The 16,822-nt window shown below is 43.1% G+C and overlaps 1 protein-coding gene, 2 non-coding genes and 1 pseudogene across 3 annotated transcripts; 3 read left to right on the top strand and 1 right to left on the bottom strand.

Moving 5' to 3' along the window:
- LOC106607253 (voltage-dependent L-type calcium channel subunit beta-1-like) overlaps positions 1 to 4,033 on the bottom strand; it is a 44,684-nt pseudogene extending 40,651 nt beyond the window's left edge.
- Positions 4,034 to 11,066: 7,033 nt separating this feature from the next.
- On the top strand, positions 11,067 to 13,601 carry rl19 (60S ribosomal protein L19). The gene is made up of 6 exons (NM_001141581.2): positions 11,067 to 11,098; positions 12,006 to 12,112; positions 12,271 to 12,393; positions 12,570 to 12,690; positions 13,094 to 13,204; positions 13,399 to 13,601. The coding sequence occupies exons 1-6, from the start codon at positions 11,094 to 11,096 to the stop codon at positions 13,523 to 13,525; spliced, it is 594 nt and encodes a 197-aa protein (NP_001135053.1). The 5' UTR covers positions 11,067 to 11,093; the 3' UTR covers positions 13,526 to 13,601.
- On the top strand, positions 11,825 to 11,902 carry LOC123743614 (small nucleolar RNA SNORD53/SNORD92). The gene has a single exon (XR_006770470.1). It is a non-coding gene; the product is annotated as a small nucleolar RNA SNORD53/SNORD92 (small nucleolar RNA).
- On the top strand, positions 12,863 to 12,944 carry LOC123743615 (small nucleolar RNA SNORD53/SNORD92). Its single transcript, XR_006770471.1, has one exon. It is a non-coding gene; the product is annotated as a small nucleolar RNA SNORD53/SNORD92 (small nucleolar RNA).
- Positions 13,602 to 16,822: the final 3,221 nt, after the last annotated feature.

Below are 16,822 nucleotides of genomic sequence, written 5' to 3'. Positions count from 1 at the left end.
CAGTAACTTGTAATGTAAGTAAAACTGCAGAGAGCTTTGACGGCTGTGTGCGAGTGACCATGTAAATGTGTTTGGGTTATTTACATGAGAAGGCGCTAACAGTGCTGCAGCATATCGGGCTATTCTCACCTATGAATCTCTTCAACTGATCACTAGAGGAATCAGGCAGTACAATACAAGGTACAGTATAGGTACAGCATAAGGGAAAAAGGGGGTCTTACCTGCCGGACAAAGCTGTTGGAGGTGGTGTCAGAGGAGGTGCTTCCATCGGAGCGCTTGAAGCGGCTCTTCCTCTTGGAATACTTTGCCTAGAAGGAAGGAAGATAAGACAAGAAACCAAAAAGAGACATTAGGGCAAGCTTCACAAAGCAAGTCTTAATTTAAAAAAAGTACACTTGAACAAAGTTTTGTTCACAAAACATCTGTTCTGTTGAGAAAACATGACGAAACCTCCCAGCCTTGTTCTAGGGGTAAATTCATCTCAAGACCACAAAATTCAATTGTTTATGATACTGGAACTCTATGATCAGGAGAGCTTCAGGGACATAGAAGACAATGACCAGAACAGATGGAGCGCTGCCAGAGATGGGAGTTAAGAGGAGACATCACGTCCTGATCTTCTCCCAGCACCAGTATACTCCACCCTCTTAGCTCAGCTTCATGTTCAACCTCCATTATGTGTCATTATTCATGTAGGTTGGGACCCTGTAATGTGATTGGCTGATCCCTGGCAAATTGCCTATCCGGCTTGGGCAGGGCCCTCCATTGCATTAGAGCCCACCCTGGTCACGTCACCATGGATACGCCGTGCCGGCTAATTGCATTTGTTGGCAATCAGGAAGACTGGTGGGCTCTTGTGTGTACAGATGCGTGTGTACAGATGCCTGAGCGGAGGCCACAAGAATAGTAAACAGGAACATACAATACAGACACACACACACACACACACACACACACACACACACACACACACACACACACACACACACACACACACACACACACACACACACTGTATGCATGAATATGTGCAGTGTTCAAAAGTAGACACCCACATGGGGCATATTCCTGCATTCAAAAACATTATCAACCTCTCAGAGCCATGTTCTCTTTCATGTACAAAATCATGCTCACATTGTGCATACACTGTCCAGTTTATCGCTGCACACCTGCTCCCTGCAACCCAACCCAACCACCTCCACACACACACTCACACGCAGGCAGGCATGCATACATGCACGCACACACCTGCGCCCACAGCTATGACCAACTTTAACAGACCAACACTTTACTACAGTTCTAATCGGAATACTCCTCAATGTGAGGTACGGACCAGCTGTTAGAGAGTTTGAGTCAAGCTCTAGGTCCAGTCCAGCTGTAGTCCAGCTCCCCTCTCATCATCACTGAACCGGAGCACCGTACTCCCCAGGGGTATGGCTCTGCCTGTGCTGACAACCTTTAAACAAAATGTGCCTTCAACAGCCGCTACAACGCTGGCCCGGACATGGGCAGCATCCTCTGTGGTCTACACACTACAGATCATACTCCGAGGGTGAAGAAAAGAGAAAACACAACGCGATCTCTGCATCCTTGGCAGTTGAGTTGTAGGAAATGAGGGGGGCGTGGGGTGGGTTTACTGAGCTGGCCACGAGGAGAGGCTGGCTACAGTAAAGGCTAGGGAAATGCCATACCGGGAAAGTAGGGAGGGGAGGTTTCCTGTTGGTAAACAACCTTCAAGGCTAAGTGACTAATTAGAGGGGGGTATGACGCGAGCGCCGCTCTGTTAGACAGGAACTGTAAACTGGGGAGGGATGCGAGGACAAGCCGACGGTGTGTCTCTGGCTTCCAGCTTTAACAGAGCACAGTCGAACATTCTCCAGGCAAACATACAGCAACAGCACTCCTCCGCTGGTGCTGCACGCAGAAGAACAAACACAATCTATAATCTGAGTTATCGTAGCCAGGCTTGATTTGGATCAGTTCAGGATTCTCCGGCGCCTGCTCATATATTTCCATCTCTGTTTGGGTTGGTTGTTGCCATTCAGTGTTGCTGGGGGGCCGGGGGGGCCTTTCCTCCGGGATATTAGAAATGGCACCATTTTCTCTATATAGCGCACTGCTTTTGACCAGGACCCACGGGGCATTAGTCAACATAGGTACACTATGTAGGGAATACGGTGCCATTTGGGACGCATCCTACAAGCGTGGTCCCCCTGGTCGTCACTCCACAGCTGAGTTCTAAATATGCCGGCGTAGCCCGCCGCAGGTCTGCGTGAACTTTCTATCTAATTGATCCGAGTGCCACACACAAACCCTTCCCCGCCACAGGACACAAGGAGGGGGGGGGGGGTCCATCTGTCTCTCAGCACAGCACCAACACGCAAGGGATAGAAATCTGACAGGTAAAACCAGTCAGAGAGAGAGAGAGAGTGAGGGAGAGATAGAAAGAATGATGGGCAAGGGAGAGATGGAGAGAGAAAGAGTGGGAGAGTGAGGCGTGCAGGAAGCATACTTGGCGTGGCTTGAGGTGTCTGGTTGTATACAGCATGTGTTGTTTTTCTGTGATGTCGTGGTTTCCGTGGAGAGACAATGATGGAGCTTAGTGTGGGCGGGTTTGTTCTGGTCATTCTCCTATTTTCTTCTCTTCATTCAATTTTGTGTCCAATCATGCCCATGTAACCAGTGATATCATATACTGTAACTTCCTGGATGCCATTTATAGCTACAGAAAAAGTAACATTCTGAACATTTAGAGTTCTAAAAGAACAACAGCCAATATGCTGTTTTTTGGAGGGCAGAATAGGAATGGCTATAAGGGAGGGCATTTTAACAAATGCCATCGTTATGTGTGATCTTATTCCATTAAATGTGTCTGCCAAGGGAGTATGGCATTCATCCCCTCTCATTTCAGAAAGAGTTTGTTAGTGATCCTAATCATTAATCTGCAACACTTTGATGCCATGGCAGTTTCTGTCAGCAAAGAAATAACAATGCAATAGGCTACCTATGAGTATAAAGCCATTTAAACAGAATTCGGTGTCCATACTCCTGCATGAAGGCAAAACGGATGAGAGAGAAAATTGTGTCCACTGTCCACACAGTCCATGGCTTGCATCACTTGGGGACTTCATCAATCTAGTAACATGTGGCACATTGCGCTAATTGCAGAAAAGACATCAGAGTTCGTTACTCAAACATCATTTAGCGTTAGCCTACAATAATAGGCAGGCAGCTTTGTGAAATGATTGCATTTTATTTACTACACAATGAAAGCGAACCATCAAATGGTCAAACCAAAAATAGACAATAATTCCTGTGGTTTTATTTGGAAGTGGAACAGCAGCAGCAGCTGGTAACGAGAAACGGAAGAAGAAAATCCGTACAAAGGGACACACGGCAGCCACAGTTAATTACCATATTAGTGGCCCTCTGTGACCAGACCACTGCTTTTACTATAATAGATGAAGAATACGTGCATTACTTGGTTATTACCCTGGTTATTAGACCTACTCATTTTTGCTCTGGGAATTATAGCCTACTCCACGAAATCTTATTCGCAGCTGGTTTAAAAATCGTTCACCTGCTTGTATAGTTCCTGTTATGACAAGTGAAACTGTGGACTGTCAAAATGTCTAAACACAAGCTTCAAGTAACAGGCGGACTGGCTCATCAAAACTACGATGAGATTCCACGGGTAGAATTTAGTTGTAGCCTATACTGCTTACCTGTGTGTGAGGATGTTGATCAAACATGTCCATTTGGATCTCCTGGGTTGAGGTCGAAGGCGTCCTGGACATACTACTTTTCTGTACCATTGATTTACTTTTTAAATTCTATTTTCTAATTCATATATTTATGATGATGTCGCTATAGTCATTGTCAACGAAGAGAAGTACTTGCCGTTGTTTCCCCGAGGGTGCTTCCCAAGTGTAGTACAATAGCAACAGCTGCGTCGTCTACAGCCGCCTAGCTCGCCACCCTCCGTTTATTCGCGCAGACAATTCGGACCGTGCGCTCAACTCCAGATTCCAGATGCGAACGGAAGAGGTCCACGCCCCATTGACCAGGCCCCACCCTCATCACTGATCAATCAATGAGAGACCAACACGGAAGGGATGTTTTGTGATTGGGTAATGGGTATGGCAATTAGGCTAGGTTGCAACCTGGTCTGTCCACAGATGATATCCACATTTTTAGATGCTCACCTCTTTTCATGTAGGCACTTGTTGGCAGTGGTACATCAACGAAGATATGTAACCTGTTGGCTTACTGTTTTTTCTTATCTAAATTGTATCTGTCAAATCACTCATTTCATCTGCATACAGAGAAACATGAAAAGCATCAATATAGTCCTGATGATGATAATTATACTGTACATTTATTCCAATGTTATACAGATAAGGTAACATTATATTAAAATCATGAGACATTAGAATCAATGGTAGATTCCATTTTAGTTCCCCCACACGTTCCCTTTCAGCACTTTAGTCTCCTGAGCACTACATTGTTATAATGGTCATAAATACAGTACCAGTCAAAAGTTTGGACACACCTACTCATTCCAGGGTTTTTCTTTATTTTTATTATTTTCTACAATGTAGAATAATAGTGAAGACATAAAAACTATGAAATAACACATATGGAATCATGTAGTAACCAAAAAAAGTGTTTTATATTGTTTTATATTTTATATTTGAGATTCTTCAAAGTAGCCAACCTTTGCCTTGATGACAGCTTGGCACACTCTTGGCATTCTCTCAACCAGCTTCACCTGGAATGCTTTTCCAACAGTCTTGAAGGTACTGTGGCCAGCTAGGTTAATCTAGAACTTCTTACTATGTTCTTACTGAATCTGACCACCATCCTTTTTGTGTATTTATCAACTTCACTTCAGTATATATTACATTTTTAGAAATCGATTTTCCCATTAATATGTCTTTAAAAGCCTAATGAAAATGTCCCTTTTTTTTATAAAAATAGTAGTAGCAAGAACGAATACAAAAATAAAATAGACAGGGGGAAATCCTGTCTGAATAAGTAGTCTTCTTCAATATGTCGTCATTGGGGGAGCTTCATGAATCTTAAACACACACAGGTATGTATTGAGTGTAGATTGGTTTTCGTCCCCTTCTTCTGTCCAGTGTAAAGAATTTATGTGAGGTCCTCATGCAAGGAATGTCCCTTTATCAGTGCAGTTCTGCGGTGTGTGTGTTCTGAGTGGCAGTGTGTACATGTAGGTTATGTGCTTTTATAAACTGGATGGTTCGAGCCTTGAATGCTGATTGGCTGAAAGCCGTGGTATATGAGACCATATAGCACAGGTATGACAAAACATTTATTTTTACGTTTGTAACCAGTTTATAATAACAATAGGGCACCTTGGAGGTTTGTGGTGTATGGCCAATATACCACTGCTATTGGGTGTATCGAGGTACTCTGCATTGCGTTGTGTGTAAGAGCAGTCCTTAACCGTGGTATATTGGCCATATACCACACCCCCTTGTGCCTCATTGCTTAATTTACTAATTCAATTGGGCTGCAGAAGGGCTTAGCAGTCAGGTGAGATCCTTCTCTCCAGCTGTTTGTCCATTCAATTCCTGATTCAGATGACACTGCAGGTGTTAAAGTCATACAGTTATTTTTTTGGTCAAGCAAATTACTCCAGTAACCCATTTGGCATGCCTTCTCATCAAGAAGAGAGATGTCAATTGCATTCTATGCTGTTGGGTAGCCTGAATAGCTTGGAGGGCATTTATGTTTAAGGCCCTAAAAATTGTCAAAGACTCCAGCCACGCTAGTCATAGACTGTTCTCTCTGCTACCGCACGGCAAGCAGTACCAGAGCGCCAAGTCTAGGTCCAAGAGACTTCTAAACAGCTTCTACCCCTAAACCATAAGACTACTGAACATTGAACATTGCCCCCCCCCACACTTTTACGCAGCTGCTACTCTCTGTTATTATCTATGCATAGTCACTTTAATAACTCTACCTACATGTACATATTACCTCGACTAACCGGTGCCCCCGCACATTGACTCTGTGCCGGTACCCCCTGTATATAGTCTTGCTATTTTTCCTTTTATTTCTTATTCTTATTCGTATCTTTTAAACTGCATTGTTGGTTAGGGGCTTGTAAGTAAGCATTTCACTGTAAGGTGTTGTAGTCAGCGCATGTGACTAATACAATTTGATTTGATTTTGATTTGATCAACTTGAACATGAACAAAGCAAGCAGGTTAGCTCCATGGCTTCGCTCCTGAAGGTGAAAGCTTGTGGCAGAGGCTAGTTGCAGGTAGAAGTTTTATGGGAAAATGGCTTCAGTCCGGTCACCCCATCTCCTCCATGTCCTTCTGTGCTATAGAGCAGGAAAAACATTAATGTAGGGCGGTAATCTTGAACTTAGTCTTTTCCAGACAGAGTGCAGGTGGATGTTCTATTTCAAAACTCTCCAGCCATCTGGCATTGAAGTGCTTTGAAAGGCTGGTCATGGCTCACATCAACACCATCATGCCGGAAACCCTAGACCCACTCCAATTCGCATACCACCCCAACAGATCCACATATGAAACAATCTCAATTGCACTCCACACTGCCATTTCCCACCTGGACAAAAGGAACACCTATGTGAGAATGCTGACTACAGCTGAGCGTTCAACACCATAGTCCCCTTGAAGCTCATAACTAAGCTAATCACCCTGGGACTAACACCTCCCTCTGCAACTGGATCCTGGACTTCTTGATGGGCCGCCCCCAGGTGGTAAGGATAGGCAACAACACATCCGCCACACTGATCCTCAACATGGGGGCCTCTCAAGGGTGCGTGCTTAGTCCCCTCCTGTACTCCCTGTTCACCCGCGACCGTGTGGCCATGCACGACTCCAACACCGTCATTAAGTTTTCTGATGACACAACGGTAGTAGGCCTGATCACCGACAACTATGAGACAGTCTATAGGGAGGAGGTCAGAGACCTGGCAATGTGGTGCCAGGACAACAACCTCTCCCTCAGCATGAGCAAGACAAAGGAGATGACCATGGACTACAGGAAAAGATGGGCCAAACACGCCCCCATTCATATCGACGGGGCTGTAGTGGAGCGGGTCGAGAGTTTCAAGTTCCTTGGTGTCCACATCACATCAAACTATCATGGTCGAAACACACCAAGAAAGTCGTGGGCACGACAACGTCTTTTCCCCCTCAGGAGACTGAAAATATTTGCCAGGGGTCTCCAGATCCTCAAAAGGTTATACAGCTGCACCATCGAGAGCATCCTGACCGGTTGCATCAGTTGGTATGGCAACTGCTCTGCATCTGACCGTAAGGCGCTACAAAGGTTAGTGCGTACAGCCAGTACATCACTGGGGCTAAGTTTCCTGCCATCCAGGACCTATTTACTAGGCGGTGTCAGAGGAAGGCCCAAAAAATGGTCAAAGACTCCAGTAACCCAAGTCATAGACTGTTCTCTCTGCTACTGCACGGCAAGTGGTACCGGAGTGCCAAGTCTTTGTCCAAAAAGCTCCTCAATAGTTTCTACCCCAAGCCATAAGACTGCTGAAGAATTGAACAATTAATCAAATGGCAACCCAGACTATTTGCATTGAACCCCCCCCCTTTGTTTTTACCCTGCTGCTACTCGCTGTTTATTATCTATGCATAGTCACTTTACCCCTACCTACATGTACAAATTACCTTGACTACCCCCGCACATTGACTCGGTACTGGTACCCCCTGTATATAGCCTCATTATTGCTATTTTTGTCACACCCTGATCTGTTTCACCTGTCCTTGTGATTGTCTCCACCCCCTCCAGGTGGCGCTTGTTTTCCCCAGTGTATTTATCCCTGTGTTTCCTATCTCTCTGTGCCAGTTCGTCTTGTATGTCCAAGTCAACCAGTGTGTTTTTTCCGTGCTCCTGCCTTTTCTATTCTCTTTTTGCTAGTCCTCCCAGTTTTGACCCTTGCCTGTTTCTGGACTCTGTACCCGCCTGCCTGACCATTCTGCCTGCCTTGACCTCGAGCCTGCCTGCCACTCCTGGACTCTGAACTGGTTTTGACATTTTGCCTGTCCACGACCATTTCTCTTGCCTACCCCTTTTTGGATCAATAAACGTCTAAGACTCCAACCATCTGCCTCCTGTGTCTGCATTTGGGTCTCGCCTCGTGCCCTGATAATTTTATTGTGTTACTTTTTAAATTTTTTACTTTAGTTTATTTAGTCAATATTTTCTTAACTCTATTTTCTTAAAACTGCATTGGTTAAGGGCTTGTAAGTAAGCATTTCACGGTAAGGTTTACTACACCTGTTGTATTTGACGCATGTGACCAGTGGCGATCCGTCATTCATGATATATCTTTTTTTTGGGGGGGGGGGGGGGCTTGCCTGTTTTGCATGTTATTTTTGTATTAATACGTGTCATATATCATTTTGCAAAGAATGTAAAAAAATATATCATTAAGTTAAAAAAGCTGCATACAAACAGTCTCTTTTTTGTTTTCTTGAGTAAAGCAGCTCTAAAATGCAGGTGTTTCAGCCTAGCTCAGTGCTTTCTGTGGTGGTGGGGCAAGCCAGCAGAAAATACGGAGCATTGCACCGTGATTGGCTCAGTGTTCTGTCACTCATCAGCGCCAAGTCTAAGGGTAGAGCTAGAAAATTCTAGCCCCTTAGGAGCTGCCATAGAATTAGATTAGAAGTGCCCATCCAAGAAGGCTCAAGGTCATTGGCCACAGATAAAATTACGTCAAATCACATTACATGTACAGCAGCTTTGACTGGACTGATCATGTCAACATCATACTTTAGAAATCTTAGCTAGCAGTCATCATGTTAGTAGCCCATGTGCCTCACCCTAATAATTTGGTCTATTTACCCCTCTTAATTTCACCTGGTTAGCAGATGTTAATGCGAGTGTAGCGAAATGCTTGAAATGCAGTAATATCTAACAAGTAATCAATTCCACAACAACTACTTTATACACACATGTGTAACAATGTAAGAAATAATACATAGTTTCCTAAGTACTCGAAGCGAGGCAACCATCTCTGTCAGCGCCATCAGCAGGTCTGGTGTTGTGTTTTGTAGTGGCTTTGCTGGCATGCATCCACTGTTTTTTTGTTTTGCCCCACCAAGATTTACATGCTAAAAATGTCACTGCATGTGACAAATAACATTTGATTTGATTTAATGAATTAAGAATTGATATTGAAGTGTTTTCTGTAGCTGGTATATTGCCTCTTATTGGTGATCGATATCCCCATCTAGTGGTTTCTTTAGCTCCATACTCTATTCAAATCCTGTGTTATTTATTCAGAGGAAATGTTCACATGGTATTTGTAAAAGCAACAATTGATGATATTTCTCAGTCCGCATTTGTACATTTTGTATATAATCTAGATCATGCTTGTTGTGCTTTATACTGATTTTCTGATGTACTGCCTTGCTTGATCATATGCAATTATCCTTGAAATAGTAGCCAGGTGTGCATGTTGCTGATGATTTACACTGAGGATGGCCTGAGGCCAAAACGTTTGTTTTGTTTTCACATTCCATTCATGATTTTTGTTCGGCACCGTGATGTTCTAATAAAAATCATTATTTTGCATTTAAGCCTCAATTTTGGATGTATTATTTTTCTCGACAGTGTGCGGGTCTCCATCTATTTCAGTTCAGAGATAATTGCTATATAACGGATAAATAATTTAGAGATCGTCAGGTAAGGGTGCTCTCGAGCGGCTAGATGTTCTTTACCATTCGGCCATCAGATTTGCCACCAATGCTCCTTATAGGACACATCACTGCACTCTATACTCCTCTGTAAACTGGTCATCTCTGTATACCCGTCGCAAGAACCCACTGGTTGATGGTTATTTATAAAACCCTCTTAGGCCTCACTCAGCCCTATCTGAGATATCTACTGCAGCCCTCCTCCTTCACATACAACACCCGTTCTGCCAGTCACATTCTGTTAAAGGTCTCCAAAGCACACATCCCTGTGTCGCTCCTCTTTTCAGTTCGCTGCAGTTAGCGACTGGAACGAGCTGCAACAAACACTCAAACCGGACAGTTATCTCAATCTCTTCATTCAAAGACTCAATAGTTGTGGGTGCTTTGCGTGATGTATTGTTGTCTCTACCTTCTTGTCCTTTGTGCTGTTGTCTGTGCACAATAATGTTTGTACCATGTTTTGTGCTGCTACCATGCTGTGTTATGTGTTGCTGGCTTGCTGTTGTCTTAGGTCTCTCTTTATGTAGTGTTGTCTCATCGTGACGCGTGTTTTGTCCTATATTTATAAAAAATAGGCCTTCAATTGTAAATAACAATTTTTTCTTAACTAACTTGCCTAGTTAAATAAATAATGGAGGAAATCACACAATGCATGCATGTCACACAAACTTGGCTTCAACTTTAGGGTCTCCTTCAAAGTTGTGTAAAACGTACTCCATTGTCATACTTGTGTAAACGTAAAGATGCCTTAATAGAAAACGACTCAAGTAAAAGTCAGCTAGTAAAATACTACTTGACTATAAGTCAAAAGTATCTTGTTTAAATGTACTTAAGTACAGTGATGGGACAATTACTCAATTGCCATACTTTAGTAAAAGTAAATGCTTAACATCAGATCTTTTCACATATCTTTTTCAGAGGTGATCTGATTGGTCAAAAGACCAACAATAGAATTATTGGGCTGCTTGTCTAAACGTAGCCTTACAGAAACTTTCCGTCTGTCAGTGTCAGCTGTCTGGCTTCAACATTGCTCTCCTGTGGCGGAGTAGTGAGTTGCATTCTGCTTGATTCAACCCACAATGCCGTGCGAAATCGCTCCCCACCTTTGGAATATACTATTATTCCCAGATAAGGGGAGAACATATTTTCTATACACTTTATCTTATGATTTCAGACAATATCGCTCTTTCTAACTTAGTTTTTTAACACCAATTAGTATTTTAATACTAACTCTTAACATGAAAAAAAATCATTTGTATTTCGTTTATTTCACAAAATAACTGGTGTATTATCTCATTTTGGATTCTCCTGTAGTTTTAATGGTAGGGCCCTGTCCGTCTCGTAACCCTTCCTTTTTCTATTGCAATAGCAGCCATGAGGTAAGCATACAGACTTTGTGTGAGTCTAAATTCTCATATATTTAATGAAATACAAATGAGTTGCCCATTAAACGTTTACTAAGGTTCCCCTAAAGTTTACGCGACCGTACCGTCTAAGTCCCTTGACATATTTTATTTTGGAAAACCTACATTTCATGTGTAAATGTGCCGCACGATGTACCAAGCCAGGGATGCCATGTTGTCAACCAATAATTCTAAGACGAGAAATTCAGGCCTAACGTTAAACAAATGCGAGTTAAACCGCTGTAACATAACTGAATAGATTATGATCGTTTAAAAAAAAAAATCCTGATTCCCTTATTGTTAGTATCAACGATATCCATGTTCCATATCTGAAAGTTGCCATTAGACAGGCTAGCTAGCTACGCTGCTATCAAATGTGGGCTACCACATTGGCCATCTATAGTAGTAATGTTAGCTACATACACCTACCTGGACACTGGTCTCACGATTTTGACTAATGTTCCCCGTTTATATTAGCAAACTGGTTACTTGTGTCTTGTAAAATTCTGTGTCAAATATGTCGCTTTCTAAGAACAGTAACATAGTGGATGATATTTAGCTACACGACTAGTTCGATAATGTTACTATCCTAACGTCGAGTTACGTTAGCCCAGTTGCAACCAAGGTAACGTTAATCATCAGCATCGAACTAACTTAGCAATAATGGCTAACAATCAACCCGGAGTTATATTGGATAAATGGTTAATATGATGATTCTGAGAATGGTTTCGCAAATTATGCTGAAATCTGATGTCACGTTTCTCTTGGCTATCTGATTCACCCATGGTCACACTACACACATTTAAGTTATATTGTTAGCAACATACAGTTTATGCGTTAAACAAAGTGTAATGCGATAACTAACTCTTCATCTCTAACCCAGCATGCTCAGGCTTCAAAAGAGGCTTGCCTCCAGCGTCCTGCGCTGTGGCAAGAAGAAGGTATGGCTGGACCCCAACGAGACCAATGAGATTGCTAACGCCAACTCACGTAAGGATTCAGTCAATCTGTCTTTTAGCACGTTATTTTGGTATTGTGTGATGTAGTTAATGTAGCTTGTGCGTAATCTACACAGTAGGTGACTGAATATTGATTTGTTGCTGTAAATTCATCTGCCTTGTCTAACCCATATTTTCTGCCCCCCCCAGGCCAGCAGATCCGTAAACTGGTAAAGGATGGTCTTATCATCCGCAAGCCTGTCACGGTGCACTCTCGCGCCCGCTGCCGCAAGAACACGCTGGCACGTCGCAAGGGAAGGCACACAGGAATTGGTGAGTGAATGCTGTCCTACATCTCATAGCTATATCGACTAGTGATGGCGATAAGCCAATCAGGTAGTAATTTTATTTACTTAACTGTTTTGTATTGAAAACAGGATACAGAATTTTGGGGTATAGTATTACTATCTCAGGCCTAACACCATCCTCTCCTCTGCCCACCCTACCAGGTAAGAGAAAGGGTACAGCCAATGCCCGTATGCCAGAGAAGCTGTCCTGGATGCGTCGCATGAGAATCCTGCGTCGTCTTCTCCGTCGTTACAGGGAGTCCCATAAGATTGACAGGCACATGTAAGTTCTCCACATCCACCCTTGAGTATAAAGAATTCACAAGGCATAGCAACTCCTATTGGGTCCATTTCAAGGATGTCTGTTACACATGGATTATGTTGAACTAGCTAACTCTACTAGCCTAGGCTGAACTAGCTAGCTATAATGGCTAACAACCGAGAGTTATAGTGGTAAAAAATGATGATTCCCTGAGAATGGTTTCGCAAACTTTGCTGAAATTTGTGATGTCATGTTTCTCTTGGCTATCTGATTAACCCTTGTTCAAATTCCTATTTGATTTAGGAAGGAAATTCAAATGTAGCTCATGAGTTGCTAAATTATTCATTTTGTATTTATTGAATTGTTTAAAGCATGTATTGTAGATTGATTTACTATTCTTGTTTTGCCCCTTTCCTTCCCGCAGGTACCACAGCCTCTACCTTAAGGTGAAGGGTAATGTGTTCAAGAACAAGCGTATCCTCATGGAGCACATCCACAAGCTGAAGGCAGACAAGGCCCGCAAGAAGCTTCTGTGGTACGTCTAAAACCAACTCCCATCTGCCTTAGACTTGTCTATGCCGAAATGTTTTGTAGAGTGGAGAAGGAACTGAGCTGATGAGCACTTAAAAGCAGATATTTATATGGGAGTGTTTATAGCTGCTAAGATGTACATTTGTGTTCAACCAAAAAACAAGTTACAGCATTGTTTGACCACTTTTCTCTCTACAGTGACCAGGCTGAGGCCCGTCGTTCCAAGACAAAGGAGGCCCGTAAGCGCAGAGAGGAGCGCCTGGCAGCAAAGAAAGAGGAGATCATCAAGACCCTGTCAAAGGAGGAGGAGACCACCAAGAAGTAAACAGCTTCTTGTCCCTGATATGCACCTGCTGTACCTCCCTCTGTCAAGTGTTGACAATAAAGTGTACGAAAGACACAACCCTGTCTCCTGAGTCCACTCTTACTCGATCACACCTGTAATGTACACTACCTGACATGGTTTCATGTGTTTAACTGCCTACACAATTGATAAGTGGCATTGGGTTACTTCTAGTTACAACGATATAACCTGTCCTACACTATGACATTGTGTGATTGATCTTACTGTATTTTTCCTCAGTCCAGACGTTTTCAAAAAGCTTGTAGGAAGTTGACAGAAGATAGCCACTCTGCAAAGTATTGTGCCCTCTTTTTTTTCTCGTCGTTACCTTACATTTGCCACATGACGAGCTAAGAATCTTGTTATTTTATTGATTAGTCTAACTTTTGAGCTATGATTAGTCTAACATTGTTGGGCTATGAAGACATTTTGTAAAACTTGTCAGATGTGCCACAAGGTGTTTGAGAATGTGATTAGAGTTGGCGGTTTGGATATGTGGGGTATTGCCATCTAGTGGTTATATGTGGTACCCTTTATTGTCCTGTGACTGTTTCCCTACCCTTTTTCAGCTGTACATCAGCTGACTTCCAAAGCCATTAGTGAAATTGTTTATTTGATTAAATTATCAAACATTTGCAAGTACAAAATGAAAAGCTTTACAATTTGTCCACTTTAAATCCTTTTAGTGGATTAAGTGAGCTAATTCCGGAGGCAGTAGGCCATCATTACATCAACCTTGGTATGCCTACCTGTTAGACAAAATGGCTCCTGTAGAATCATTGCTATGCTCTGGCAAATCTGCTGATCTCGTGGTCACTGTAGCACTGATCAGCATAATATGATTATCAGTCGGGCAACTTTTCTATGCTATTTCAGAATGGTGCCCATAACATTTTTATTTAAGGGAATGGACTAAGGCAGTGGATCATGGAGGGTATATTCAAATGGACATTTTCATTTTGTATGAAAATCCAAACGGGCCAGAGACCTTTTATGCTGGTTTACATGGGCAATTATACACTGCTCCAAAAAATAAAGGGAACACTAAAATAACACATCCTAGATCTGAATGAATTAAATAATGTTATTAAATACTTTTTTCTTTACATAGTTAAATGTGCTAACAACAAAATCACACAAAAATAATCAATGGAAATCCAATTTATCAACCCATGGAGGTCTGGATTTGGAGTCACACTCAAAATTAAAGTGGAAAACCACACTAAAGGCTGATCCAACTTTGATGTAATGTCCTTAAAATAAGTCAAAATGAGGCTCAGTAGTGTGTGTGGCCTCCACGTGCCTGTATGACCTCCCTACAACGCCTGGGCATGCTCCTGATGAGGTGGCGGATGGTCTCCTGAGGGATCTCCTCCCAGACCTGGACTAAAGCATCCGCCAACTCCTGGACAGTCTGTGGTGCAACGTGGCGTTGGTGGATGGAGCGAGACATGATGTCCCAGATGTGCTCAATTGGATTCAGGTCTGGGGAACGGGCGGGCCAGTCCATAGCATCAATGCCTTCCTCTTACAGGAACTGCTGACACACTCCAGCCACATGAGGGAGGTCTAGCATTGTCTTGCATTAGGAGGAACCCAGGGCCAATCGCACCAGCATATGGTCTCACAAGGGGTCTGAGGATCTCATCTCGGTACCTAATGGCAGTCAGGCTACCTCTGGCGAGCACATGGAGGGCTGTGCGGCCCCCAAAGAAATGCCACCCCACCCCACACCATGACTGACCCACCGCCAAACCGGTCATGCTGGAGGATGTTGCAGGCAGCAGAACGTTCTCCACGGCGTCCAGACTCTGTCACGTCTGTCACATGTGCTCAGTGTGAACCTGCTTTCATCTGTGAGGAGCACAGGGCGCCAGTGGCGAATTTGCCAATCTTGGTGTTCTCTGGCAAATGCCAAACGTCCTGCACGGTGTTGGGCTGTAAGCACAACCCCCACCTGTGGACGTCGGGCCCTCATACCACCCTCATGGAGTCTGTTTCTGACCGTTTGAGCAGACACATGCACATTTGTGGCCTGCTGGAGGTCATTTTGCAGGGCTCTGGCAGTGCTCCTCCTGCTCCTCCTTGCACAAAGGCGGAGGTAGCGGTCCTGCTGCTGGGTTGTTGCCCTCCTACGGCCTCCTCCACGTCTCCTGATGTACTGGCCTGTCTCCTGGTAGCGCCTCCATGCTCTGGACACTATGCTGACAGACACAGCAAACCTTCTTGCCACAGCTCGCATTGATGTGCCATCCTGGATGAGCTGCACTACCTGAGCCACTTGTGTGGGTTGTAGACTCCGTCTCATGCTACCACTAGAGTGAAAGCACCACCAGCATTCAAAAGTGACCAAAACATCAGCCAGGAAGCATAGGAACTGAGAAGTGGTCTGTGGTCACCACCTGCAGAACCACTCCTTTATTGGGGGTGTCTTGCTAATTGCCTATAATTTCCACCTGTTGTCTATTCCATTTGCACAACAGCATGTGAAATTTATTGTCAATCAGTGTTGCTTCCTAAGTGGACAGTTTGATTTCACAGAAGTGTGATTGACTTGGAGTTACATTGTGTTGTTTAAGTGTTCCCTTTATTTTTTTGAGCAGTATATTTTAAAGGTCAGTCTGACACTAAGAATTTTTACATTTGAGTCCTTTAGTACATGCTCATTTATTTTTATTTATTTATTTTATTTATTTCACCTTTATTTAACCAGGTAGGCAAGTTGAGAACAAGTTCTCATTTACAATTGCGACCTGGCCAAGATAAAGCAAAGCAGTTCGACAACATACAAAAACACAGAGTTACACATGGAGTAAAACAACATACAATCAATGATACAGTAGAAAAAAATAATAATAATAATAATAAAAAATAAAAAAAAGATTATATACAATGTGAGCAAATTATGTGAGATAAGGGAGGTAAAGGCAAAAAAATGCCATGGTGGCAAAGTAAATAAAGTATAGCAAGAAAAACACTGGAATGGTAGATTTGTAGTTTGAAGAAAGTTCAGAGATAAAATATAAATAATATGGTGCAAAGGAGCAAAATAAATTAAATAAATAAATACAGTAGGGGAAGAGGTAGTAGTTTGGGCTAAATTATAGATGGGCTATGTACAGATGCAGTGATCTGTGAGCTGCTCTGACAGCTGGTGCTTAAAGCTAGTGAGGGAGATAAGTGTTTCCAGTTTCAGAGATTTTTGTAGTTCGTTCCAGTCATTGGCAGCAGAGAACTGGAAGGAGAGACGACCAAAGGAGGAGTTGGCTTTAGGGGTGA

This window comes from Salmo salar, chromosome ssa06 (assembly GCF_905237065.1).
Source record: "Salmo salar chromosome ssa06, Ssal_v3.1, whole genome shotgun sequence".
In the NCBI taxonomy this organism is placed as follows: domain Eukaryota; kingdom Metazoa; phylum Chordata; class Actinopteri; order Salmoniformes; family Salmonidae; genus Salmo; species Salmo salar.
This window is presented reverse-complemented; position numbering and strand designations above follow the sequence as displayed.